General features: G+C 38.2%; 1 protein-coding gene across 2 annotated transcripts in view; it reads left to right on the forward strand.

Moving 5' to 3' along the window:
• The window catches only part of LOC136843954 (serine-rich adhesin for platelets-like), a 52,065-nt gene that overhangs the window by 21,533 nt on the left and 3,655 nt on the right, over positions 1-26,877 (forward strand). For both annotated transcript variants that reach the window (XM_067112958.1, XM_067112957.1), the window contains exons 10-22: positions 396-6,861; positions 10,210-10,329; positions 12,485-12,725; positions 13,671-13,823; positions 15,834-16,032; positions 16,193-16,338; positions 17,877-18,156; positions 20,032-20,146; positions 20,882-20,990; positions 21,755-21,928; positions 22,501-22,675; positions 23,766-23,887; positions 26,441-26,551. In XM_067112958.1, the coding sequence (XP_066969059.1) occupies positions 396-6,861; positions 10,210-10,329; positions 12,485-12,725; positions 13,671-13,823; positions 15,834-16,032; positions 16,193-16,338; positions 17,877-18,156; positions 20,032-20,146; positions 20,882-20,990; positions 21,755-21,928; positions 22,501-22,675; positions 23,766-23,887; positions 26,441-26,551 (8,411 nt within the window). The remainder of the gene's footprint in view (positions 1-395; positions 6,862-10,209; positions 10,330-12,484; positions 12,726-13,670; positions 13,824-15,833; positions 16,033-16,192; positions 16,339-17,876; positions 18,157-20,031; positions 20,147-20,881; positions 20,991-21,754; positions 21,929-22,500; positions 22,676-23,765; positions 23,888-26,440; positions 26,552-26,877) is intronic.

Below are 26,877 nucleotides of genomic sequence, written 5' to 3' on the forward strand. Positions count from 1 at the left end.
CAACTCCCTCTTTTCACTGTCTTTATTGCTGAATGGCTGTAAGTGCTCCAACGCCTGGCTTGATAGCCTAAATTTAATTATTTGGATAAATCTTACCTACTGTTAAAGATAGCTTGTTGGCGAGGAGATATAAGCTATCTTTAACAGTAGGTAAGTATCCAAATAATAAAGGTTTATTATGAAAATATATATAAATCATATTAGATCATAACAGATGGACAGAAATATTTTTTGCATTTCTTAATTTTAGTTGTGTATGTCGTTAGAAAAACATTGATATCATTATTAATGTGAATTTGACACATTTTTGCCATTTTCATATTAGCTTATATTTTGCAAAAGTGTCATTTTGGGTTGTGTTGTTCTGTCATGTGAATATTTCTTTCCTTTTTCAGAGGGAAGAGACACAGAAAAAGAACGAAGAGATAAGCTATCCATGTGGAAGATGGATACGAGTGAAGCTCTCTGTGAAAACAACGAAGCGGAAGACCAGAATGCTAGTACAGCCTCTGTTAGATATAGCACAAGGAAATCTCCCAGACAAAAGCGAGATGTTACGGACCAAGTCGCTGACGAAGAAAGGGCAGGTATAGGGAAGCGCAGGCTATCCAAAGATGAACTGAGCAATGAGGTCGGTGAAGACAAGCAGGCCGTTACAAAAGTAAAGCGGAAGCTGGAAAAGGAAGAAAATTCTGGCCCAGAAAAAGTTGAAAGTAAGTCATTCAGTAAAGAATCTTCTCCTGCTAACCTGAGTTACCCAGGAGGACAGAAGCCTTCGGTGGTCACAAGGGCTGGCTCTAGGAATCTCAGGAGAACTCGAAGTGATGCTGAGGAGCCCAGGAGAAAAGGGTCACGCCCTTCCTCGAGGCGCTCCTCCCTGGAGCTGGATTCCCTGTCCAGTTCTATAAAGCAGAAGCAGGGTGGCAAGGGAAAACAAAACACATTGGGAGAGAATATTGGAAGTGAAGCAGAGGAAGGTATTATAGTTCTAGATGAAGTAGATCAGTCGGCCAGTGCTGACAATTCCGCTGCAGATACAGGGGATGCCCCACAACCAGTAACGCAGCTGGAAGAGAAATGTGATAATGCAAGTGATTCCATCGTAAGCGATGGAAAGGAAGTGATTGATGAATGTGGAAAAGACGACAAGGAAACGTGTAGTGATAAAAACGTAAACAAAAGTGAAGTTGATGTCGTAATGAAAGCAGATTTTGAAATTAAAGAGCAACCAGCTGTGAAGAAGACCGATGTTGAAAGTAAAGAGAAACTAGTTTTGAAGAAAGCTGATGTTGAAATTAAAGAAACCCCTCTTTCAAAGAAAACTGACGTTGAAAATAAAGAGAAACCGTCGTTGAAGAAACCGGATGTCGAAACGAAAGAGAAACCTTTGTTGAAGAAAACTGATCCCGAAAGTAAAGAAAAACCTTTGTCGAAGAAAACAGACGAGAGCAAAGAGAAACCTCTGTCGAAGAAAACGGATGTCGAAAGTAAAGAGAAACCTGTTTTGAAGAAAACTGACGTCGAAGCGAAAGAGAAGGCCAACATTTCTGACTCGGAAAACGATATCATCTTCCTTTCGGAGAGTAAAGACCGGGTCGTCAGATCCTCATCTGCCAGTGCTTCTCCTGAAATCGTGCACGAAGTCATCAACAAAGCCCCCGTCATAACCGGTAAAACTCACAGGACAGTGTTGCAAGACAGGAAATCCAGGAAGAATGTAGCGAAGGACGAAGGGAAGTACATGAGCAGGAGGAAGAGCTCGGAAAATTCAACGGAGAATGTTTTAGGCCACGCTAACATCAAGAGTCATTTGCGAGGGAAAATCGGCACTTGTGGCAGTGGTGACGACAGTAGCAACGACACTGAAGAAAAGAAGTCTTTAAGGGCCTTTGGCAGGCAAAAGGTCGTAGGAAGCAGGAGAAGGAGCAGCAACCACGACGAAGCAAAATTGAACGAAGTTTTGGAAAGTGTGGCGAAAGATTTTGAGAGGGACATTGATGAGGATCATTACGATCAGATAGAAAAAGATTTTGTGTTGGGCAATAAATCCCCAGATAAGGGCATCAGTGATAAAATGATCGAGCTGTCAGAAAAAGAGGATTCAAATTTAACGGAGTTCATCAATTTTTGTATGGACGATAAAATTTCTTGCAACTTAGAAGCGTTTGGTTCTTCTGGAAATGAGAGGACACAGTCTGGTAATACAACACCTCAACCTGGCAGTAGCAGTCCCAGTTTGAACAAAAGAAGTGCAAGCAGTAAGAAACTGAGTGACGTTGTACGCAGTCTGCAAAAGAAACAGGCAGAGTCACCAAGTTCCACTTCAGGTCCAACAGAAAATCCAACCTTTTTGAAGGACCTGAACACCTGGAGTTCAGATAAGTTGAGGCAAGTGAGTCCCCACTCAGGCTCTTTTCACCTTGAGTCCCCTAGTACTTCTTCTGCACCTAAAGTAACATCACCAAATGATGCTTCAATGCCAGAGATTGTACATAATCCTTGTGCACCTACCATCACACCACCGTCACCAGAGACGATCACTTCCAAGGTACCTTCACCTCTACCTGATAGATCATTTCCCCAAAAAGTTGCTATCACCAAAACTCCCTGTGTTGGACCTCCTACCAATTCACCTGTCACTAGTCATAGTTCCTCTTCAGTGGTGACAATGACAACATCTTGCTTGCAAGCAAATGCACCTTACACTGCTGTTACTTTCAGTGCTAGTTATAATGTAGTTCATACAAGCACTGCACCATTAGGGACTCCTGCTCCTGCCTGTGATATCCAGACTGTAAATTCAGTACCAAAGTCAGTTCCTTTAAAATCATATCAGACTTCCAAAGATGAGGAAGTAACCGTTTTATCAAGCATTCCAGTGGCTGTCAATCCTCCTACTTCAGTTAATGTGTTAAACTCTGGTTTCTCTCCTACAGTTGTACCAGGTCTGCCAAAGATAACACCTAGTGTTACACTTTCATCTCATGGTTCCTGTGTTTTAACGTGTGCAAAGTCATTTGATCTTCCTGCACAAAAGTCAAGCCCTAAACAGTTACACATTGCTCCAAAGCCTTCCAGATCTGCTACTCTAACATCTTCCACACTAACAAACCCGTTACCTTTACCTGTATTGCCACAAGGAGCTATAAAGCAAGTACCCAAGCCTGTACAAATTGCTCCAAAGCCACCTGCTTCTGCTACTCAAGTTCATCACAACACTCAGATGTTAACTCATCAGCCTACTCACTTAATGCAAACACAGGTCCAAACTCCAATGCAAGCTTTACCACAGCAAATACAAGGTGTGAAAGCAATACCTCAGACTGTACAGACTTTGCCAACAGCCTTATCTCAGCCAGTACAGAATATGCAAGCCTTATCTCAAACTGTACAAACTATGCAAGCCATCCCTCAGCCAGTACAAAGTATGCATCCTATTCCCCAAACAGTACAGACAGTGCCACAACCTATCCAGACTGTGCAAACTCTAGCACCACCCATGCAGACTGTCACTGCTGTCCCCGTACAAGCAGTCATAACACAAACCGTAATCAACCCGACTCATATAGTAACGCCATCCTCACCAGCTAGAATGATGAATCACCCTGTATTTGCAACATCATCCAATCAGAGCACGGTCACTTACACTCTTGCACCTCACCCTATAAGCCAGAGTCAGTTGCAGACTAACGTGGGTGCTGTTGCACGAGTATTGACGCCAACAGTAGTCGAAAAAGTAGCGGCAAGACCTCAGTCCAATATGATGACTCCAAAACCTCCCGAGTCTGTAGTTACGTTGTCCCCAGGCACCATTGCTGGTGCTGGATCAGTGAGACCCATAGCACCATTGCCTCAGCAAGTTCAGGTCACTCAGCCACAAATTCTAGCTGTCAATGTTGTACCAGTGGTGTCTACTGCTATGGTAGGTCAGGGCGGTTTGATAACTAGACCACAGGGGTCCGCAGTAGTTCCATCATGTCATGTTTCAGGAAGCCAACATTTTGTTCCCCCGACTTCTACTGTCAACAGTGAGACTTGTGCTTCAAACCCACACACTACTTTAGCTTTTTCACAGCACGTGCCTCTTTCCAATCCTTCTACTTCTTACGTACCTTCCAATACAGTTGTTGCTGCGTATCCACTACCCTCTTCTGGGGTTGCTGTTAACCCAGCTCAAAATAATATGGGTAACCCACAGAATGTAGTTTGTGAAACAGTGCCCATCAGTGCAAATCATCCATCTAGGGCTTTGATGGTATCCAATCCACCAAATATTAAGCCTGTGTGTAACAGCAAAACAGTTCAAAATCCACATCCTGTTTCTAGCAATATACCAACATCAACCACTGGAATATCTATATCCAAATCAAATGTTGTAATGTCAAATAGCAGTGAAAATGGTCAGTCTGCAGTCACAGACAGGAGGCTTAATTCATCCACAACGACTGCCATTGTAGAGGCTGCATTTAGAGGCAACATACCCTCAAGTGTCAAGATAGCGGAAACGTCAAAATCCGTTCATAAAGTGAATGGCCCTGTCTCGGTTACAAACTCAAAATGCCATTCAAGAGTTCCTGAACTCATGAAATCTCAGATAGCCTCTTCATCCATAACAATTACAAGCATTGGAGAAGTTTCACAGGGCAGAGGGGACATCGCTAATCTAAAACCAATAACTCCTATAGTACAGGTGTCTGCTAGTTCTGACTTGAACATTAAACTGCCCACAGGAGTCAGTGTGGTACACCATAAACCAGGAGTTGGGCGAAATGTTGCCAGAACATCCCTGCCATCCATGGTAGGGACATCATCCTCTCTCTCTCAAACTTGTGAAAACGATAGAGGGGTCGGCGGTACAGTATCGTTGTCTGCAGAGAAGGGTCGAAGGGTAATACCCCCCCAGCTGAAAAAAGATGACGTTTACAACACGTTCATAGCAACTTCGTGTTCCAAGTTTGACAGGGAAAAGGTGTCGAACCCTGCATCGAAGAATGACACAAATCTTTATCAGCCAAATGAATCACAATACAAATCAAACAGAGATGTTGCAGCTTACACTTCCTGTACAGATAAAAGCAAAATGTCTCACCCACCTCTCGGTCCGTCGCAGGAAATCAGGCACATGGATAAGGTGCCTAATAGTAGTGATAAGCCACAAAATGAATTTGATAAAAGAACTGCAGATAAAAGAAGAGAACCGCTGTTAAAAAGAACCCTGTTTAAGACCAAGAGCCACGAAGAAAGAAGACCTACAAATATGTCGCCTGTGTACCGAACTAAAAGTCAAGATGACAAGAAGCCTTCTGGGGCATTTTCTCCTTTGCATGAAAGCAGCGTGTATGCCTTTGATGAGCCTGATATTGAAACGTCTCCAATTGAGGTATCACCATTTTCACAAAGAATTAAAAATATCCAGTCATCCCCAGGAACATCACCAGTAAAACCATGTAATGCAGTCAAGCCCCCAAATCCCATTCCTGCTGGTACTAAACCACTAGGGAGAATAAATGTAGGATCCAGGTGCCATGTCTCACGTTCCTTAGCTCCTTTAATATCGGGAAAACCCAAACCAGGTATAGTCAGTAATGCCACGGCCGCTCAACCTGTTCTCTCGGCAAAGAAAGCGCCGTGCAGTCCGAAGGGTGTCAGTACAGCCACAGATACGGCAGCATGCACTGCAAAGTTAGACGCAGCTTCCGAGGCAGGGAATGAGCTGAACAAGACGGCCGAAGAATCTCAGCAAGTGTCGGAGAATAATGAATGCATCAAGAAGAATTCTAACAGCACATCTATAGCCATTCAGTGTGATATGGACGAGACCATTGCTGAGGAAAGCGTACGAGCGAATGAGAGCGGAACTCAGACAGAAGGACCGAGTAAATTTCCTCTTCCTCCGTCAGCGTCTCCTTTTTATTATCTACCTCTTGCCATGGCAGCTCTGGGAGAGAAATTACCTGCGCAGTTAGTTCAGCAAATGCTAGCAAAAACACAAGGAATAGTCGGTGCAGCAGAAGCAGGGTTAATTCTTCAGAAGGCAGCTCAGTTGGCTCAGCAACACCAGCAAAATCTTGCGCAGCAAGGAACGCCTGGGCCTTGCCTTGGAGTGTCGTCCGCAGTGAAGCCCATCAAACCGGCTTCAGTTGCTCCCCTCATATCAGGGATTTCCAGTAATCCCAGTGGGACAAATGCGGCGCCTGTGAAGCCACCAGTAAGTAAATACCAAGAGACGCCCGGTACAAGTGGTGAAACTGTTACAACCACAACGACAGCCACAGTTTCAAATGCAGAGTCTAAGGTAGCCGCAAGTAGTAGTTCTGTAAATGTTTCAACTTCTGATTCTGTCAGTGTAACTTCGTCTGTAACTTCCGTAACTTCTCCCTCCCAAGTATCATCTTCCCCATTTATCACGACTGTAACCCCAACTTGTGTTTCTTCCACCCCTACTCCAAATGTTCCCGGAACTAACGCTGATCTTCCTTCACATATACCTCCTCATAGACCTCAGCCTACTACCACAACCATTCCTCCCAATGAAGAGGTTGGCCCTACTTCGGTAAATAAGGTTGAACCTGAACCAAAGAGTAGAAAAAGAAAAGGCCAGAGTAACGATGCAAATAAAAACCAGTGTGACGACAACCCGCCGACGAGGAGACGCAGCGGTCGAGCAACCACTTTGGCTGCAACAAGAGCGACAGAGTCTGACATGCACGAAATAGAAGAGTTGAGAAGGAACAGAAGAGCCAAACGGGCAGCTGCTGCTCTGGCAAAGGAAGAAGGCTGGAGTTCATCTTCAGAGGCACCATTAAGCCCCCAGATGTCCCCAGACACATTGAGAGGATGGCCCCCTCCTAGATTAACAAGGTTAGCACATTTACGAAGGCATGCTTAGTAACGGTTAGCGTAATAGATTTAATTTCTTTTGATCGGGCTGTTTTACAGTTTGGCTGAAATGACCGGTCAAGGTAAGATATAGGAAAAAGATTTAGGGGTACCTTCATGCTTGAAATTTTGTAGCCGTTATATCCTTTCTCAGTTGATGCACTGTTTGGGACATGTTTTAAAGTTAGTGAGATGTTTAATGGTTGTTTGGTAATGAATTTTTTGTATTTCAGATTTTAGAACATTGTTTTCCTTTATGAATAGTAGCTGTTTCACCTGACAGCCATTTTTATAGTGGAGCAATATTTTTCCTCATTTCTGCAAGAATTTATTATCCCTCTCCTGTATTTGAACCTTGAAGGGGATTTTTGTACTTAACATTTTAATGTAAAACATGTCAATAGGTTCCTTTGTTTATGAAACATTTTGCACATAATTGTCTTGACCTTTTGTAGGCTGATTTGTCATTTTTTGATAGTTGCTAATTTTTGTTATCTGCCTAAATACACATTCCTATGTTATGTGTACTATTTGCTAATAATTAGGGAATATATAAGCCATTCAATTTGTTAGCATTGGTTAATGGAGTGAGGTTGAATTTTCAATATTGCTGGGATTTGAGTATGGGTCACTGGCTCCCACAGTAGCAGATCATTCTTCTCATCCTCTTATGAAATACGCATGGTAGGTGACTGAGGATGAAGAAGGCCATTTGAGATCATTATAAATGAAGGAGGAATTACTAGCAGTAATACTGAGGGGCTTGGCTACCCCCTAAAGAGTGTACGGTAATTTATTGCCTCACTCCTTGGAGCTTGTCATCATTTTATTTCATGATAAAGAAGAATTCTATCACAGTACGTCACCATTGTGGGTAATCACCAGGTGTCCATTTATTTATTGTTTTTATTTTAATTTTGTTGAGGAAAGATAATCGTCTCTGAAGGTTCATTCACATTTTTATTACTTCACTTATTTGTTTATTGTAAGCCTTTGCTTGCAAAGTGTTTCAATAGCCAGAGGAGACAATTGAGGGAGTACTGTTTAATTCTTTCTTTCCAGAATTGACCAACCTTTTTCTTGAACTCTTGGAAGTTTTTACTATTTGACAACCCTGCTCATTTGTGTTTTCCTTCAGCCTGATTACTTGAGTCTTGGGCCCACAAATTTATAGAATATGTAGGGCTGAACTATAACATACCTGATACTTCAGAGCCTGTTGAAATAAACAAAATGGCAGTTGGCCATCAGTTCTGTGCATACATGTCCCAAAGTCCCATGCAGTGATATGAGTCAGTATTTGTGTATCTGGTAGTGTCCACTGGCGCTGTGAAGTCTTTATTTTATTTTGTCATTTCTCTTCTAGGTATATTGTATTTCACTCTCAGGATATTGTGTATAGCGTATTTTTCTGAAATTTTAAGAGGCTGAGGGAATTTTAATGACTGATTACTGTATTTGCCTGACATATTAGTTACACCTCTGTTACATAAGGATATTTTGAAGAAATAACTGTTTTGAGGAAAAAACATTTTGTGCGGGCAATGATTAAAAAAATTCAGCTTCCATACTTTCATGTTCATTATTATAGGCAGTCCCCGGTTAACGGCGGGCTCGGTTAATGGCGATCCGGTTTTATGGCGCTTGTCTAGCGACGAAAATCGGCAATTTTCGGCGCTGAAAATCGCCGATTTCCACTTATTGGCGCTGATAATTGAGTATTGGTGCTGATATATACCTAACAGAGGCGCTGATAACCGAAAATCAGCGCTTTTTGGCGCCGATAAGCCCCGAAAATCACCGAAAAAGCGCCGGAAATCACTGATTTTCGGTTAGTGGCGATTCTTGGTTACCATCACACCCCCAGAACGGAACCCCTGCCGATAACCGAAGACTGCCTGTATAGGCTATGACATCTTACTTGAAAGTAATGTGTTGCGGTGCCTTTGTTTCTTCCTTGTCATGGGTGAAATTCTATGATAGGTGCATGGAAAATATCAGCAACGTACATTAGGTTTACCGTTGTTTACATGGCTCCATTCCATTTACTTTGATAACTGCAGGCATCATCACCAGGGTTTAGCACCATTGCTACCATTATTTGTTTCTTGTTTGACTGTTACTAAATTGTTTTGCTAGTAATAAAGTATCAAAAAACAGTTTTCACATTTGGTTGAAATAAACTTATCAGAGGCATAAACATGAAAGATTTTGCTTCCACAGTTGTGTGGGTCTCCACTACAGCGTGGCACCATCGCTACTATTATCTGTTTTCACCATCCAGTTGTAGCAGAATGATAATGCTGATATTGAAATACGGAATCACAAATCTTCACAGTGCATAAACCAATGAAAGCCCATCTTAGGTGTAAATGTAATAATTCCAATAACAAAACAAGAAAATACGAAGGATATGACACCCAGCTGGTGGTCACAACCGTGGACTTGCCGTTTGTTCAATTATTTCCATGTTATTTTGACTCCAGAGGTAAGACCAATGGCGGAAGTGCAGTCAGGGCTTTGCTGCAATAGTCATCATTTTGCTGTGATATTCTCTTCTACAGAGACTGTAGGATTTGTTTCCTTGTCTTGGAGATAAGTAATTCTCTCAGTGTCGCTCTTTGGCAGTGCGAGGCTGTCGTCCCTGGCTTTCCTTGTCTGGCGTGAAGTGGAAATTTGGACTTTGTAACCGTGTTTCCTCACTTTCATACCTCATAGGATTCCTTTCAGCAGATTCTGTTGATCTCTCTCAACAATTTTGGGCATTTTACCGGCTTGGTTGTTTCCATCTAAATTGCAGTTTGGGCTACTTTTAACCGTAATAAGTTTTTGTGTGAAACAATTTCAAACTACTTATATTGAGATTTTCCACCCTCCAACTCCACGTTTTCTTGAAGCTAGGGGCATCCAGGCAATCCATACCCTTGTATCATGCCTTTTGCAACTACTAAAGTAACCTTCATTTGGTTAATTTTTAATATAGAAATTGAAAATCAGGTGATTTTCACGTGAAGAGATGTTTTTTAATGGTTCCACTGTACTTTTCTCGAGGGTTTTCAGTGTATTTTAAACGATGCGTGAAATGCAACACGTCAGTGTCACTTTGTTTTCCATGGAAATGGTGGTCTGTCTGTTGCTTATTCTTGATAAGACCAGTATAATTTTCACCTTGAAGCAGAGTGTTCTAAATCTAATGCTTTTCTAAGGTTTTGAATATTCGTCTTGTGTTCTGCAATTTTCGTGATATTTCCATGTGATTGGCTTTATTAATTAAGGATGACAGAATTTAGTTTGTTATATTTTCATTTTCATTATTTTTCTCTGTTCTAGTCCGACACCATCTCAGAGCTCAGAAGGAACTACCTCCTCCACTCCATCTCAGAGGGGAAACAGGCTGTCGGCTTCTCACAGTCGTAGACAGTCTCCTGCAAGCAATATTGACAACAAGAGGTGAGCACTTTTGTATAATGGTTCACTGGGGTAGTAATGATGTCTTGGTGATCTCCCAATTTTCTTATATTATCAGTTCTTTGCCATTTTGTTTTTAAGTGGGTATCTTCATATAATTATAAGTTATCCATAGTTGTGCCTGCTGGTGTAACCTGAGTCTTGCTCAAGCAATGTACAGAAGTATCTCACAGCAATGATATGTATGAGATGAAGATTAACCACTTACTTTTAAGGATCAAAAGAGAACATTTTCAGACTTAGTATAGGATAAAGTTTGTGTACCACTAGACTTCTTAAGTACTTCCACAGTAATCATTGGTTAAACATGTCACTATTCATCAAATATTATGATGAATGATGAACTGTTTCATCAAGTTTTGGAGTGAATGTATCAATAGGATCCACTGTCAATGAAAAGCTACCATTTGCTAGGTCTGAAACTTTTCCCCAAAAGAAATTTCATTTGATAAATACACTTGGCAAATGGTAGAAAAATAATCGCAGGAGAATGTCTAAAATCCTACATGCTATAGAAGGATCTTTATCAGGTCACCCTATTTGGTATTATATATCTGATGAGCTCTTTCCATTTTCTTACACCTTGTGGAATAGCTGCTTGAATTCCTGTTGTGTTTGTGATTTCCTCAGCTTTCCCACTGGTCTGTGCCCTGCCGTTGACAAAACTATTATCTGACTGATTGCCCCTCCTTTTTCATTGCATGTTTTAACAATCTCATCCCTTAAGATCCCAAACTATTTTCTATCGTCTTGAACACATTTCTGCTTTGTTATGAAGCATTGTTCTGTAATTGTGCTTAAAATTCTTTTACACAGAAAATCAAATAACCTTCCCATTAATTATACTAAGTGGGTGTAGGTTTGAACTGCAGGATCTTGGAATATGTAGGTATCATGATTGCCATTAGTAACAATTTTTAAATCAGATTTTCACTTTATGGGGTAAGACGTGAAAAGAGTTCTCTTCAATTTCCCCTGTCAAGTACTATTTTTTCACTTCCTGTGTGGCTGAGGTCATTATCTGTGCCCTATACGATGATTTTCTGGGCCTTCCATGTGATCATTGTCCTGCTATTTGCATATCTATTACTTCTCTGACTGACTGCTACTCTCCCCCTTGAAAAAACTTCTTGCTCTTTTTTGGATGTTGCATCAGATCCAGACAAATACCCATTTATATTATTTCTTAAAAGATGATATGATAGAACACCGTAAGCAGCATACAATGGAACATATAAAAAGAAATTGTCCACATTATTCAGTATGCTCAGATGGGTTCCGGTCCTCCCCTGATGTTGGATTCCCTGCAGCATTTCTTGATAAAAAAAATGACCTAATATGACCCGTGTTCTCTAGGCAGAATTTTTATTTGTCTGTTCTGCTGTTAAGTTAGTTTTAAAAGATGTGAATCTGACATCTAATGGGATCAGGCTGAGGCGTCGTTGGCTGTAGTTCACATAATGAAGAAAACGGTCAACGTTACCAATATTAATACAGTATTGCAACAAGCAGGTTAATGTTACACTTCTAGCAGAGGAAGACATGAAGTACTTGTGGCTGAAGATTAACTATGCTAAGAAATTCTCACCAGACCCTCCCTAAGCAATCTAACCTGTGCAGGATATTTGTATTTTTTTTTTTTACTTGGATTCTGTATTTGATTCTGCAAAATATATGTTTCATTATATTTGCGCTTGTGTATAAAAATTGGAATTATTCATAGATAGGAACATTGTATCTACAAGCAGGTTCTGCAAATGATGATGCGAAACAAATTAGATTGTCATAACCTTATGAATCTGATTGACTTTTGAGGTGAGCTCAGTATTGTACATGTAAAGGTTTATTGGAAATTGTATCATCATTAGTTTATTTTGCACAAAAGTGGAAATATGATAGCTTTCATATTTTCACAATTATGTGATAACTTCAAATTCTGATAGCCAATAAAACATAGAGAAATGGCTCAAGTTACTGTACCAACTCACCAGTGGTATTTTCACCTTGTAACTTGGTACTAAGTTTAATGAATCAGAATAAAGGCCAAGAGACCTCTGAAAAAATTTTAAACACTAGTTGCAACATTGTAACATCATATTGATTCTTTATTGTTAAAGTGACTTTTTACCTTTCACAGCTACTCTTCCATTGGTGGAATTTCTGCTTCCCACTTAGCTAGTAACTCGACGTCTGTTACACCCGACAAGACTGCAGAAGAATCCATCACGTATGTTTGTGATAATTCTGTTTTGGTTCGAGCTCCCTCGTTCTACCCATCAGAAGAGGAATTCAGTGATCCACTGGACTACATTGAAAAAATACGGCCTGAAGCTGAACAATTTGGAGTGTGCCGTATTGTACCACCCAGTAGTTTCAAGGTATGAAATATCAGTGGTGTGGATTTGGCGTGGAACTAGTTGGTTGTGAAAAAATGGTTACTGGAATGTTTTGAATGGTAGATGAGGTTTATATTAATTTTTTACTTAGTCTAATTTTTTAGAGAGGAAAATCATATTTTTTAGTTGCGTAATCAAAATATACACTAGTGGTTTTTAAATAAAAAGCTAGTAATGGTTTTCATGTGTATTTAGCCAAGCTTAGGCTCTTCTGAACAATAAGTGCTACTTAGCATGGTCTGACAATTGCATTATACAAACTTAAGTACAATAGTCAGAACCTCAGTGGAACTCCTGGTCTCTATTTAAGAGTATTATTACTGGTGATGGGAAATGTTTTTTTACCTATTGTTACTATATATATATATATATATATATATATATATATATATATATATATATATATATATATATATATATATATATATATATATATATATATATATATATATATATATATATATATATATATATATATATATATATATATATATATATATATATATATATATATATATATATATATATATATATATATATATATATATATATATATATATATATATATATATATATATATATATATATATATATATATATATATATATATTAGAAATCTCTTATTAAGGCAGCAATGTAAAATGAAATATGAAACCTTCAAAAGCATATGCTTTGTTTTAAATTCTCTTAAACTACCCATTTATTTTTATTATAAAACCACATTGCCCATACATACCAATATTGAAATAGTGCAACATACATTTTTTGAATTATGTAATGAATTTTTAATGTGACATAATGACAATTGGGTTTCTTTGCTTGTGCTTAAAATATATTAAATTTTTCCTTGTAGTACCTTAAGTAGCTTCTCCTTATCAGAATTTGTTTTACAATTTATTATTATTAATAACTGCGTTCTTTTAACAGCCTGAATGCCGTGTAAATGATGACATGAGGTTTACCAGCAATAATCAGTATATCCACAAGATGATGAAGCGATGGGGACCAAATGTTCGCACTTTACATGCCATAAAGAGATGTCTGTCACGACAGAATATTGAGCTTACGAGTAATCCTTTGGTAAGTTGGCTTACGAACTGTATTCACACGAAAGTACAGGCTATTACAGTAATGGATTATTTTTGGAGATTGAGTGACTGACCAATTGGAAATTCACGTAAAAAAATCTAGAATGGGGAGGACTGCCCTTCGAGCAATATTATGTCCATAAGTTAGCCTATAAAAGGGAGTGGAAGATTGGACTGCTTCATACATGAAAGTGGAGAAGTATTGCTGGACATTCATAGATGGATTGTTACAGTAAACCCCCCGTATTCACTGTCTCACTATTCGCGGATTTCTCTGTGGAACATATCTACCCATTATTCGCAGGAAATTCGCCCATTCGTGGTACTTTTCACTGAGAAATTTTCACTAATTACTGTATTTTCACATTTTCATGACTAAATGCACTTTTTGTGATAAAACTATGAAAATACTTGGGTATAAGCATTTTTAGAGGGATTTTTTTTGTGTTTAAACTATCAAAATAGGTAGTTCTAAGTGTTTTTAGAGGGGGTATTAAGTATTCGCAGATTTTAGCTATTCGCAGGGGGGGCAGTTGCAGGACACATCCCCCGTGAATACAGGTGGTTTACTGCATATGCCATACAATTCATTCTCCCCAAAGCTATCCAAACTTATTTCTTATATATCATATTTGGTTCCTGTCTTTACTCGTGATAACTTGTACAGTGGCACCAGCATAGATCTGATAACTTCTCTCATAAATTTAAGATTCTTTTCTTATAAGAAAGTCAGGCCTTGTTTTGCTTATTTGATTCTACTTTTGTATAGATTGGTTGCTTGTTTTCTCTGTGGTAAGAAATAAGATTGCAATTCATTATTGCCTGTAGGAATTGAAGGTGGGTGGAAATGAAGGGCATGCTGATGCTTCACGCATAGAACCAGTGTCAATAATGGCCCAAACCTCTGAGTTGTCAACATAGTGTCTTTTTTGGGGTGGCTTGATAGTCATACACATCTTGGGAGACACTTGCCAGCATTCAAAAAGAAACCCCAGTACATTGAATGTTTGAATGTAGAGATACTCGGAATCCTCCCATTTCAATTACAGGCAGTCCCTGGTTTACGACGGGGCTCCGTTCTTACGCTGCGTCATAAACCGAAAATCGTTGTAAACCGAAAAATCTTCAAAAATCCAAAGCAAACCTTACTTCTAATGTTTTTGGTGCATTGAAAATGATGTAATCTGCGTTTTTATTGAGTTTTTCATAAAAAAAACCTCCAAATTTTTATTATTCTGCCTTTTTGGAGTCATATTTCTTTCGTTGGATCGGCATCGTAAGCGTCGTAACCCCGGAACATGCGTCGTAAACCAGGAAATAATTTCTGATGAATATATTTGAAAAGTGTCGTAACCTCGGAACATTGTAAGCCGGACCCATCGTAAACAGGGGACTGCCTGTATTAACTTAGTTGCCTTATGCTGAATGGATGCTTGATCCTGATGTAAGAAATTTATACCTAAATTTCCTCAGACCTTAGGCTGCCATAGCCTTGTTATCATGGCTATTGACATTCTCGTATCCACTGTGAATATTCAAGGCCTCTTAGTGTGGCCTATAACAATTAGGGCAAAATGGGAATCATCATAATTTCAAAGCACTAGAGAATGTTCAGTAATTTCAGTTAATTTGATGAGTTGGTTTTGTATCTCCTAAATTCCTGCAAGGGTTTTACACATCTCCCTGGTTACAGGACTTGTACTAGACTTGTATGGATCTTTTGTTAATAGAACCCATTCATCGTAAAATAGCCTTACACTGTTTGGAACACATCTTTTTGTTCAAAGTGAATCATTCTAGGTGAGAAAAATCCTCTTCAGATGCTTGGCTAACTCCCTCATCTCAACAAGAACCTACCACTGCTCGTTTAGTTGTGCACCTTCATCGTCATGTGTTGTGCTGCCTTTTCTTTTTTGAAGATCTAGGGAAAGAAAATGTTTTACGTAAGATTAGTAGTTTGTTTTTTCGAAAGATCTTAACAGCTATATTTTATTTTCCGAAGATTGGATGCATGGAGCTGGACTTGGTACGGCTTTATGAGGTGGTCGAACAGCACGGTGGATTGATGTCAGTTATTGAGAAAGATATGTGGGGGAAAGTTGCGGATGCCTGCAGAATCCCTCGCTCGGCCCAAGAAAGACTGACGAAATTAGATTCCATTTACTGTAAATACCTTCTACCTTATGCAACTTTGTCACAAGGTTGGTTCCTCTGCAGTTTAGTGTTTTGAATAAAGTTCCTCTACACAGAAATTGAAAAAAACTGACTTATCAAATTGTATGGATAATAGCATTCATTTTTTTATTGGCAAAGTGTTTTTATGTTTCCTTATCATTATTAACACATATTATTTTACTTTAGAGGAGAGAGCACAGCTCTTAGAAGAGGTTGATGCCATGCACAGCCGGAACAGAGGAGAACAGCCTCCGTTGGGAAAACGAACGTCGTCTGTCACATCTGATGCGGAAGACGAGGAAGAAGAGGAAAGCCTTGATTGTATTGTTAAGGTACGTCACAGATTGTTGAAACAAATTTAGTACTATTATAAAAAATTAAAAGACCACTTGAAAATGTATATATCCAGAGATATTTGTACCCACCACTTTCCCAACGTAAAGTATTCTGCCTCCTCAGCGTCATCATCATCACAGTGTCACACCTGATGTTTTGTAAATCATGCTTGAAAGAGTCAGAATCAACTGGGTTGATTTTCAGCTTGAAAATTGATAGCCTGTGATATCAAAATTCATAGTATAAGGCATGTCTAGTATTACCAAAGAAATTCATCGTAAATTCAAGGTTATACAGTAAAATGATCCAATCAATGTATTTCATAAGAACAAGAATCGTGTGGCTAAATCAGCCGATCACCTGTAAACAGAACAAAAACGTAATAACTTTTAACAAGCATTTTCATTTTTGTTAGAATTGCACAGTGTATTAATTGTTGTTACTTAGCGTATGATATACTTTTAGTGTAATTTTCCCCTCAGATTATGCAGGGTAAGGACCACCAGCTCCTTGTTGAAACTGAAAATCCAGAAATAAACCTTGAGCCCAAACCTTCAATCTGAACAGATATACATTGTATTTTTGGACATGGAATTTACTGATATTTAACATAAGCAATTTATCATTGACCTTATATACAGTGAAGTATAGCACCGTAGCCAAGTTCATTGTTATACAGATTAACAAAAATACAGTGTCAATAGATCTTTGAGGAAGATGTTACCTGGAAGGCCATTTCACACATTAGTACTCATTTTCTGCATTGCTTGTTATGTAAGGACAATGGTAAATATGATGAATAGAACCAGATTTTCAGGCCAAACTGCTTTATTTTTCAGGTATATTGAAGTAAGACTTCCTTTATTTTTGTAATATAAATATCTATAGAATTAGTGTTACTGTATGTTGGATATGCTGGAGGGACCCTATCCCCTTAATTATGTTTACTGTGCTGTATTTGTTCATATGATGCTTACGGTTGTGGGTAAAGCAGTAAGCTTAATTCCCCTCCATTCCTCTTTGTTACTTGCAATAAGTGATGGTTTGAAAGGTTCTGCTTTCCATTGGAGAAATTTATTTGTGTTTGGAAATTCTAAAACATTTCTAACAGTTTTACATTTATAGATTTTTACTTGCTGAAATATTAAAAAAAAAATTATGATATTAGAGTTGTCTTCATTGGACGGGTGGGTACTGTTCTCAGCTAGCACTCTGCTGGCCCTGCATTCGATTCTCCGACCAGCCAATGAAGAATTAGAGGAATTTATTTCTGGTGATAGAAATTCATTTCTCGCTGTAATGTGGTTCGGATTCCACAATAAGCTGCAGGCCCCGTTGTTAGGTAACCAACTGGTTCTTAGCCACATAAAATAAATCTAATCCTTCGGGCCAGTCCTAGGAGAGCTGTTAATCGGCTCAGTGGTCTGGTTAAACTAGGGTATACATAGCTTATAATATTAGAGTACATTGTACTTTCATGTATTAATGTCTGTTGTTTCTCATATCCTAAGTAAGTTCATGTTTTTCTTTGCAGGGCAAAAGCACAGCATTGAGTACCTTTTACCGTGTAGCTCGTAACATATCAACTCAGTGGCAGCCTGATCCTTCAGGATTAGAAGTAGACGAGAGATATTGGTCCATAGTCGTCAATGGAACCCATCACGTGTGCGTCCTTTCAGCAAGTATTGATACGTCTGAACATGCCTATGGTTTTCCTAATCATCGAAATTCACCTTTAGCCAAACATCCTTGGAATCTTAAAAATCTTTGCCAAAATCCAAACTCCGTATTAAGAAGTATGGGAACAATAGTAGGTAAGTTGATTTCAAGTCCGCAGTTCGTGTTTTCATGTATTTTTTTGAAAGTTAAGTGAACTTTTGCATTGTTGATATCTGAAGAATACCTTAGATTGTGAACATCAGCAGAAAACTGTTTGATTCCTTGAGACTATTGTGGGTGTGAATTTTTTGCCCAGAATCATGCACAAAAGGATCTTGAGGCATGAAAAGTTATTTAGTAGTAAATTTGAAAATACTCTGAGAAATTTTGATGCATGTTATATCACATCATGTTTCCTAGCCAATACAGTTTTTTTTTTTGGCTTAGTTGTGTAGTGTGGAAGTCTGTTACTGTTGATATCTTTTGGATGAAATCAAGCTGACAGTTTTAAACAATTTTCTCAAGAAAATTGTTTAAAACTTACAATATTAGTCTGACTTTGTGTCAGAGAAATCAGCACTAAAGACTAAAGTAGTAAGAGCGTATACCACATATACAGTAATTGTGGAATTTGAATGGCTGACATTGTGAAGCATAGGTTGGTACAAGACTAATTTTGCTACTGTAGCATGGAAAAACTGAAAAGGCATAGCAAAGAAGGTTCCTCAAGTCTTAAATGAAGATGGTCGATCTTTCTTAATTAGAAGAGCAGCTCATAGCAATCTTTTAAAGATAGAATATTGGAATCAAGAAGAGGAGTGGCAAATAATGTCAAATAATTTAAGATGCAAAATTAAGTGGGAAGTGGTTGTTAGGCTACTGGAAAATAAAAGTATCCCAGTAAGAGAGAGCTAAAATTTGTTGTATGTAAATGGCATTTATTTTTCTTTGTAGCAGAGGTATGAGCTGTTTCAAAGACAGTGATGGAGGTTTTGTTGAAGGGGTGCAACTACAAAATGCTAAGATTCATAATGGAATATAATGAAAAAATTATAACGAATGTCGAAGTTGCTGAGAGGTTTGGTATCCAGACACTAGATATTTGACCAAGATCTCAAGGGTAGAGATGATTTGGTCACGTAATGAAAAGGGTAAAGGAGAACTTGAATGGAAAAGCACTAGTTATGAAAGTTGCATAGGTGAAGACATACAGGCATTACATGCATTCCCAGCCAAACCTACACGCACACATCATAGCATGGTAAAACATACATAAATGCTCTTACAAATAACAGTAAAAATAAAATAGTAACGTAAACATTAGTTAACTCCGCTGAATCCCTTTGCAAAGGAAATTGCGAAAGGAAACAGCAACGAAGAAAATATGTGATTGAATACACAACAAGAGAACAAAAGAAGCAAAGGTAGCATTAAAACCAAGACGTTTGCTAATCATGTCAGGCAGAGAATAAGGGCAACAAGTTACTGTGAAAGCATGACTGAACAGCAACCTTGCACTAGCCTCATCAGGCATTACTCACACAAAACAACAAATCCCTCATCTAGGCAAATTTTATTAAAAAGTAGCTGACTGAAACCACAGGCAAGCAATACAGTAGGCTGCTGAACACATTACACTAAAAAGTAGTACCCCAAAAAATGAAACCGTGGAACTATAACAGAGGAGGGGAAGTGAAATGCTGAATGAAAGGGAAAGCACATTAAAATTAAATCCGTGATGAACAAATGAAGACACAGTGGTGTAATCACTTGCAAGGAAAACCTAAAAGAACAACATACACAAGTGACTACTAGCTAGAATTGCAGGGAAGAATAAGTTGTGAACGAGGCATCATGGCATGATTTGGGAATGCTCAGGTATTTATTTTTTCTTGATAGGTAGAAGTTGCTGCGAGAAAAGTGCATGGAAGATGGAAAGTATATGATTATAGGGGTTGCAGTGAGTAATCAATAATTATTATTAATGGGGTTACTTGTCTTGCAATAATTACATTTTTTGTGTATTTTAGGTGTAACTGCCCCGACTTTGCATGTGGGAATGCTGTTTTCTACTGTTTGTTGGTACCGAGATCCACACGGCTTACCTTGGATTGAGTATCTACATACAGGAGCATCCAAAATCTGGTGAGTTCCAATGTTTCAGGATATGTTACCTTTAAGCAGAATCTTCTTGTATAGCAAGCTCCACCGGCTCTATTCCCAGTTATCATTATTCCCCTGTTACGAGTGTTACCTTTCCAGGTGGCTTGCTTATTAGTAATTTTGTTTAGTTGTATCTTTATGAATGTTTTGCTGTCCATTCAAGAAATTCACAATTTTGTGTCTGGAGTCCTTTCATGTATTCAAAATTGTGATGCGGCCAGGTGCATTAGATGTACTAGTATGCAGACTACCAGAGTTACATGTACAAAAATTAAGAAATACCTAGATACTTACAAGTGGTGATTGTTACTCCCTCATTTATTAAATGTTCAGTAAGGGTAGATGTTATATGTGCAAAATTTTAAGTAAAATTACATGAGAAACAAAAATGGTATTGAAAAAATTGAACAAGCCACTGCACATTGTCTTTCAAATGATTTCATGACAAAAGGATAATTCTGACTTTTAGCTGACATATTGGTTGGTCACTCAAGGCAAACTGGCCTTCCAGTGGCTCTGGTCAATGCCAATATATTTTTTCCTAAATTCAAGGGCACATGGCTATTTCCAAACAAACACTGACACACACCTGTAGATATGAATGATGAATACGAAATGAAATGAGGGTTAATTTAAATAACAATAGAATGTAACAGCATAACAGTCAGAAGTTACACTCTTGAAAGTAAACAGAAATAAGATTGCTTTTTTTTTAAGGTACGGCGTTGCTGCTAATCAAGAGGAGAAGCTCTGTGCAGCTCTCAAGAAAATTGTTCCAGACTTTGTTAAAGATTCTGCTATATGGCTCCCTTCAGATACTGCCATGGTAAGTTGTTTATTTTGAAATGTATTCCATTGGTTTTTCTTCACTTGTAAAAATGTGGAAGCTCAGGTAGGTAGTATGTTTCATAAACATGTGGTTGTTATGGAGTCAGCAGGCTCTTTAAGCCAAAATGAGGCAATTTTTTATCTCTTGCTCCTTGAAACATCCCGTAGAAAGGAAATTGAAAAAATAACTTCTAATTAATTCCTGGAGTCTTTCTTACAGGGCAAATGAGGGGGTTTACTTTATTCTCAGTAAGAGATAAGTGTCAGAATGGCTAAGGGAGCTGTAATTTAATAAAGTCTTAAGTAATGATATTAATGGAAGAGGTCTCGAAAGCTGTTGATTGTCGTCAAATTTTTGGAAAGTGCCAATGGGATTTTAAGATGAATGCACATTTACTGTATTTTGAGACAATAAATTTTGAAAGTAGCTCATAGAATGCCCTGCTACAGCTTCCAAAATTGTTGCAAGTGTAGGTAACATTTTTAATATCATAGGTAAACATTGGACTTGCGGGCAAGAATTTCTATGTATGAACGTTTATCAGTCGCAAATTATTAATAAGAGGAACAATGTGTAGTCTGGAAAAATAATTGACACTACAGTACTTGAAATGGATGCAGAATTATTACTCACAAGGCATTGAGTTCCTTTCTTCTCTCATACAATGTTGATGTATAGATAAACTGTTTCTTACCATGGTTGATAACTAGTTCTGATTGGTATAAATGTGTAAAGTGTCACCGTTGGTGATTTATTTTCAGGTTCCTCCTACGGAGCTGGTCCGTGAAGGCGTCCGTGTCTGCCGTGTTGTGCAAGATCCAGGGCAGTTTGTTGTTGTTTTTCCAGGTGCATTTACTTCCAGTATTTGTAAAGGATATCTGATCTCAGAAAGTGCATTCTTTGCAAGACCACAGTATTTTGATCGTGCCGTTGCTGTAAGTATCTTAGTTTCTGCGTATGTATTGTTTTAGTTGATGATCTTAAAACTGAGCCCATCAAAAATCAACAATTTTAATTTTCATGAATTGAGTTGAAACAGTGTTTTACATATATCCAATCATGTCAATAAGAAGCAGCAGAAAGATGACAAATTCCATTTATCCTTAACCTCACCTACCAAGGGAGACTAGGTGGTTTGAATACAGTTAGAACTTATTGATTTTTTAAATAATTAATAATGTTAATATTGAAATCAATATTTGAGTCCTGAGATAATCAGGATTGAAGTTTTTAAAAGAATTAATCTTCTGGAAACAAACAAATGTCTGAGAACCTGTAAAGACAGGCTAACTTAAAAAATTTGTTGTCATTAATAGTGTTATGTTGCTGTGAATTCTATGACAAATAGTGTTAGTCTTCATGGTAGTTTATCACAATTTCATTATGGTGCAGCAAAATACAAAGTATTTACAAGATTTCTTTCAGCATTCTTGTGCTCTGTTTACCTTTTTAAGATACGTATGTTATTGGGTCAAGTGTCTACATGATTTAACATTTCTCTTTGCAGTCTTTCAAAGCTCTTCATGATTGCTGTGAACCTTCCATGTTCTCCTTAGACCGTCTTGTACTCTCTGTTGTGAGTGATCCAAGAGCAACGCTTGATGGTCTCTTGCGTGCTAGAGAACTTGTGTTGCAAGTCGTAGAAAAAGAAAAGAGGCTACGCTCTCAGTTAGTAGATATTGGTAAGTACATGATTGAAATATGTATAGGTATGTTGAATTTTTAGTGAGTTTATCACATAACCCGTAGGTAATTTTACTTAGGCAGTAGTGTAGGATGAGGAAAGTAAACAGACAAGTTTGGTGGTGGAAAGTTATAATGAATATCCACAGATTTTCCTGGGTGGGACTTTAATTTGCAATCGGTGAGACTTTCTTCTCTTCATGAGCTATTGTAATATACTAAAAATGAAGTTCTATAATGGTACATGAATCATCTGTCATTACCTCCAAACACAACATGACTTAAGCAGCCTCCATAAAATTCCAGCAATCTCACTTTACCTGCGCTTTTTTCTTCCTCAAATCTCCGTTCATTTCCAGCCTCCCTTCTCATAGTTCATTTTTCAAATAGGTCTGGATCTTCTAACTCTTCTGATGCCCAGAAGTCCAGCTCACAGTATCGCAAACTTTTCTCCCAGGGGATGTCGGAAGGATTGTTCAGATCACTTCCTTTTCATCATTATCTCATTCGCTTATGGGGCTTCCATAATTTCCCATATGGTATCATTTCTGACTGTATCCTGCATTTAATTTCCACATTATAATTTCCATTGACAGTAAATGGCTAAAATAACCATTCTTTGAAGATTTGATATATTAATATTGTTATTATAGAATAGTTTGATGAGACTGTTGAGCCACATAATTTCTCAAAGAAGAGGTAGATGTTGTAGCAAGGTAAAGTTTTACTAATTTGGACAGTTGGGTAAGAAGAGACCAAAGGGTATAGATGAAAAGTAAATGGCAGCAAGCAGTATTGTTGTAGTGTACTTTGTAAGGTACATTTCAAGTGGTAACCCCCACTGAGGAGGTGGATTGGTAGGCAGTGTAGAATCTAAGTGGCTCTTCATAATTCTGAAGTACCGTAGGTGGTTGGCTGAATAAAAAGTGAGCATCCTGTGCAATAAGTTCCACAGTTTCCTCCGTTCACCTGTGTGTAAAGTAAATATACACCAAGGTTTGAATCCTCTGAAATATTAAAAATTATTATTAAATTTTAAGTGATTATGTATATTTTCTTTTGAATAATTCTTTTCTTTTTCTATTCTAGGTTTAGAAACAAGTGAAAGATTATCGACTCCAGATTCTCATCGTAAAAAGAAAAATCGTTTTATTGAAGACGAAGAAGAAAATATGTGTGAAGTATGTCGGCAGAACCTTTATGTGGCATTGGTAAGTCTTCACATATTATGTTTACACGAGTGTGTCCAATATTTTATCTGTTGAATTGATATATATATTTATATGTCTTAAGTATGTGTTCTCATAACTTCTATGAGATGATCATATTGGAAGACATATTGAATCAGTATGTTTGGACAGTCTTATTTTAAGATTGTATTTATGCTTTGGTTCCATGGAATTAAGTGTACATTACTTAGATGTATCAGTTTTATTTTCGGTTCCATTATATTTAATTGATTGTTAATCACCTTTTCCTTTAACTTGTTCCCCTTTGCAGGCTGATTTCCCCTTTTAGCCCTCTTGGGTTCATAGTCTGTTGACTCCGCCCACAAGGGTTTTCAGTTGAAGATTAAAAGAAAGAAGGAAAGCGATGTAGTGAAACTACTAGTTTAAAGTACTGAATAAATTTGCTCAGTTGTAGTTTGTAATATACCTCACAAGAATGTTTCTTCAATGTAGCAAAGTACAGTAGTGTGGTTTTTCTGAAAGAGGCAGGTTGTTGTTATTATTATTATGATTATGATTTTGTTGGAAAGAATGGCAGCATCGGTCTTCAAGGCTGATATGTGCTAAGAGCTGACCAACGTACATATTCTTAATAAGGGGAAAGGCAATAGTTCTGAATATGTATAGTCTAAGTTTTATTCTGGTACACGCAAGTGAAGGTTAAACATCGCTTGATGCCTCAGTAGAGTTTCAGGTTATCGGTATACAGTAACTAAAAGCTTGAAGTCGTTCTTGGGTGGTAGAGATTTTTTGTGGAAGTTTTCCGAGTGTGTCAACATTCCAAGCTGTCTCGTCAGCCATCTTTAGGATGGGGTGGGTTTTTTCTAGTTAGAATGAGCTCATCAGCTAGTGTATAAAAATGCCCCAAATCGCTGTTGGGAGAGGAGCTGAATTCTGATTGGCTGCTTGGGTATTAGTGCCCCTGAGGAAAGCCTTCTCCCAGACATTGGTGGTTGCAGCCTTCTCTGTGTGCAGACATTGGACACAGGATGGGTGGTGGTACTGGGAGGGTCACTCACATTGGATAGAGGCAGCTTCTGACTGGTCCGCTCGCTCGGCTCAGGAGTACCAGTGGGCAGCATTACAAATGCTCATGTTGGAAGGAGGAAAGTTTCCTGGGTGGTGTTAAGGCTAGGCCTTTTCTTTTTGAAGTATTGAGCCTCCAGGAGGCGAAGGGGTATTGGTCTGTTGCATTGTCGATAATTCCGATATTGTAATATTAATGTCATTTGCAGTATGATTACGTATGGCCCCTTCCTGAATAAAATCAATTCCACTGATGCTGCGATGCTTTTCAGCAGAGCATGCTTAAAAGAAGGTCTACTCCCTTCATATATTAATATTATTATAACTGTATTATTTGTTGTTAGGTTGGGGGCTTTAAAGTGGATTTACAGTAATTTGATCCAGTGTAGTTTTTCTAAACTACTGTATGTTATGGCATTTTATGGGTAGTTTTTACCCTCCTCGGCAGCCCCACTGGTAGTCAATCTATCCCCAGCAAGAACGGTAGACCAGCCGCAGAGGTAGACCGAATGAGGGTGTGACAGGTCATAGGCTGGAGTGATAGGATTTTGTTTTTGAGTCGTCAAGACAGCCAAAGTGCATCTTGCATTAGTCACTATTTGTGAAAGCATAGGTTTAAGTCCTAGGAAAATTACTTTTAAGATTAGTACTTTTTTTTGTGGAAGGTAGATTTTCAGTTGTAAGGTTTGTTTGGCACACAACAGCTGACCTAAGCCACCCCAAGTCATTTGAGTGTTGATGCGGCAAGACTTGTTGGGTAGGTCACCAAGATGTGTGCATGAATTGGTGGTCCTGATTAAGTTGTTAAAATTCAAACATTACAGCTGTATTTTAAATTTATGATAATTTTGATAAAACTGTTGTTCTACTTACTGTATCCAACTACATCGTGTGTATTAGTATTATCGTATTACGAAACATTAACATTGCAGTCATGCACCATTTGCATTTTGGTACATTCTCAAAATCATCAGCCGATTGAGTTTTACCAACATCATCATTGCCAAGTGTTGCCAAATGATAGCTGACTGAATACTGTTGACATCCTCACTGCCATTAGTTGCTAAGTGAAATATAATTCAGATACATTTTTTAATTAACAAGGCTGCGGTAAAAATTACAACTTACTTTTTTTTTTAATAAATGCAGTAAAATTTAAATGAAGTATTGACGTGATTTTGCCTTTCTACTCCAAAATGATTTGCAACCTGCACATTATTCATTTCTTGAGCCACTTCTACAACCTGCAACTTAAATTTAGTGGTATATTTTCATAAAACCTTCTAGACCCTTACATGAAAGATGAATAAATATTTTATTTTTTACTTAAAGAGCTCACCATTGAGAGTTAGCAAGTTTTAAACTAGTCAGTGTTTGTAACACAACTTTTCTCTGTCTAAATGAAGTTTACAAAACCTCTGTAACATGCATTAGTTTTTTACTTTTACAGGAAATCAATATGAAATCAAATTCAGATTTGTGGTGAAACGCTATCCTTGACATTTACAGGTTACCAATTCACAAGAAGAAGCTGTCTATTGCCTTGAGCATGCTCTTCTCTTCCTGAGTAAGAATCCATCCCATCTGGAATTTTGCAAACTTATGTATACATACAGTTTGGTAAGTTTGAAGAAACAGACGTTCTGAAATAAGATTAACAATAACATATTTAATGGGTTTGAAGTGTTATTACTGAAGATTCATATGATGAGGCTGTACAGGCAGTCCCCGGTTAATGGTGATCCGGTTTTATGGCGCTTGTCTAGCGACGAAAATCGGCAATTTTTGGCGCCGAAAATTGCCAGTTTCCGCTTATCGGCGCCGATAATTGGGTATCGGTGCCAGTACATACCTAGCAGAGGCGCCGATAACCAAAAATTGGCACTTTTCGGCGCCAAAAAAGTGCCGGAAATCGCCAATTTTCAGTTAGTGGCGATTTTTGGCTA

This window comes from Macrobrachium rosenbergii, chromosome 12 (assembly GCF_040412425.1).
Source record: "Macrobrachium rosenbergii isolate ZJJX-2024 chromosome 12, ASM4041242v1, whole genome shotgun sequence".
Classification (NCBI taxonomy): Eukaryota; Metazoa; Arthropoda; class Malacostraca; order Decapoda; family Palaemonidae; genus Macrobrachium; species Macrobrachium rosenbergii.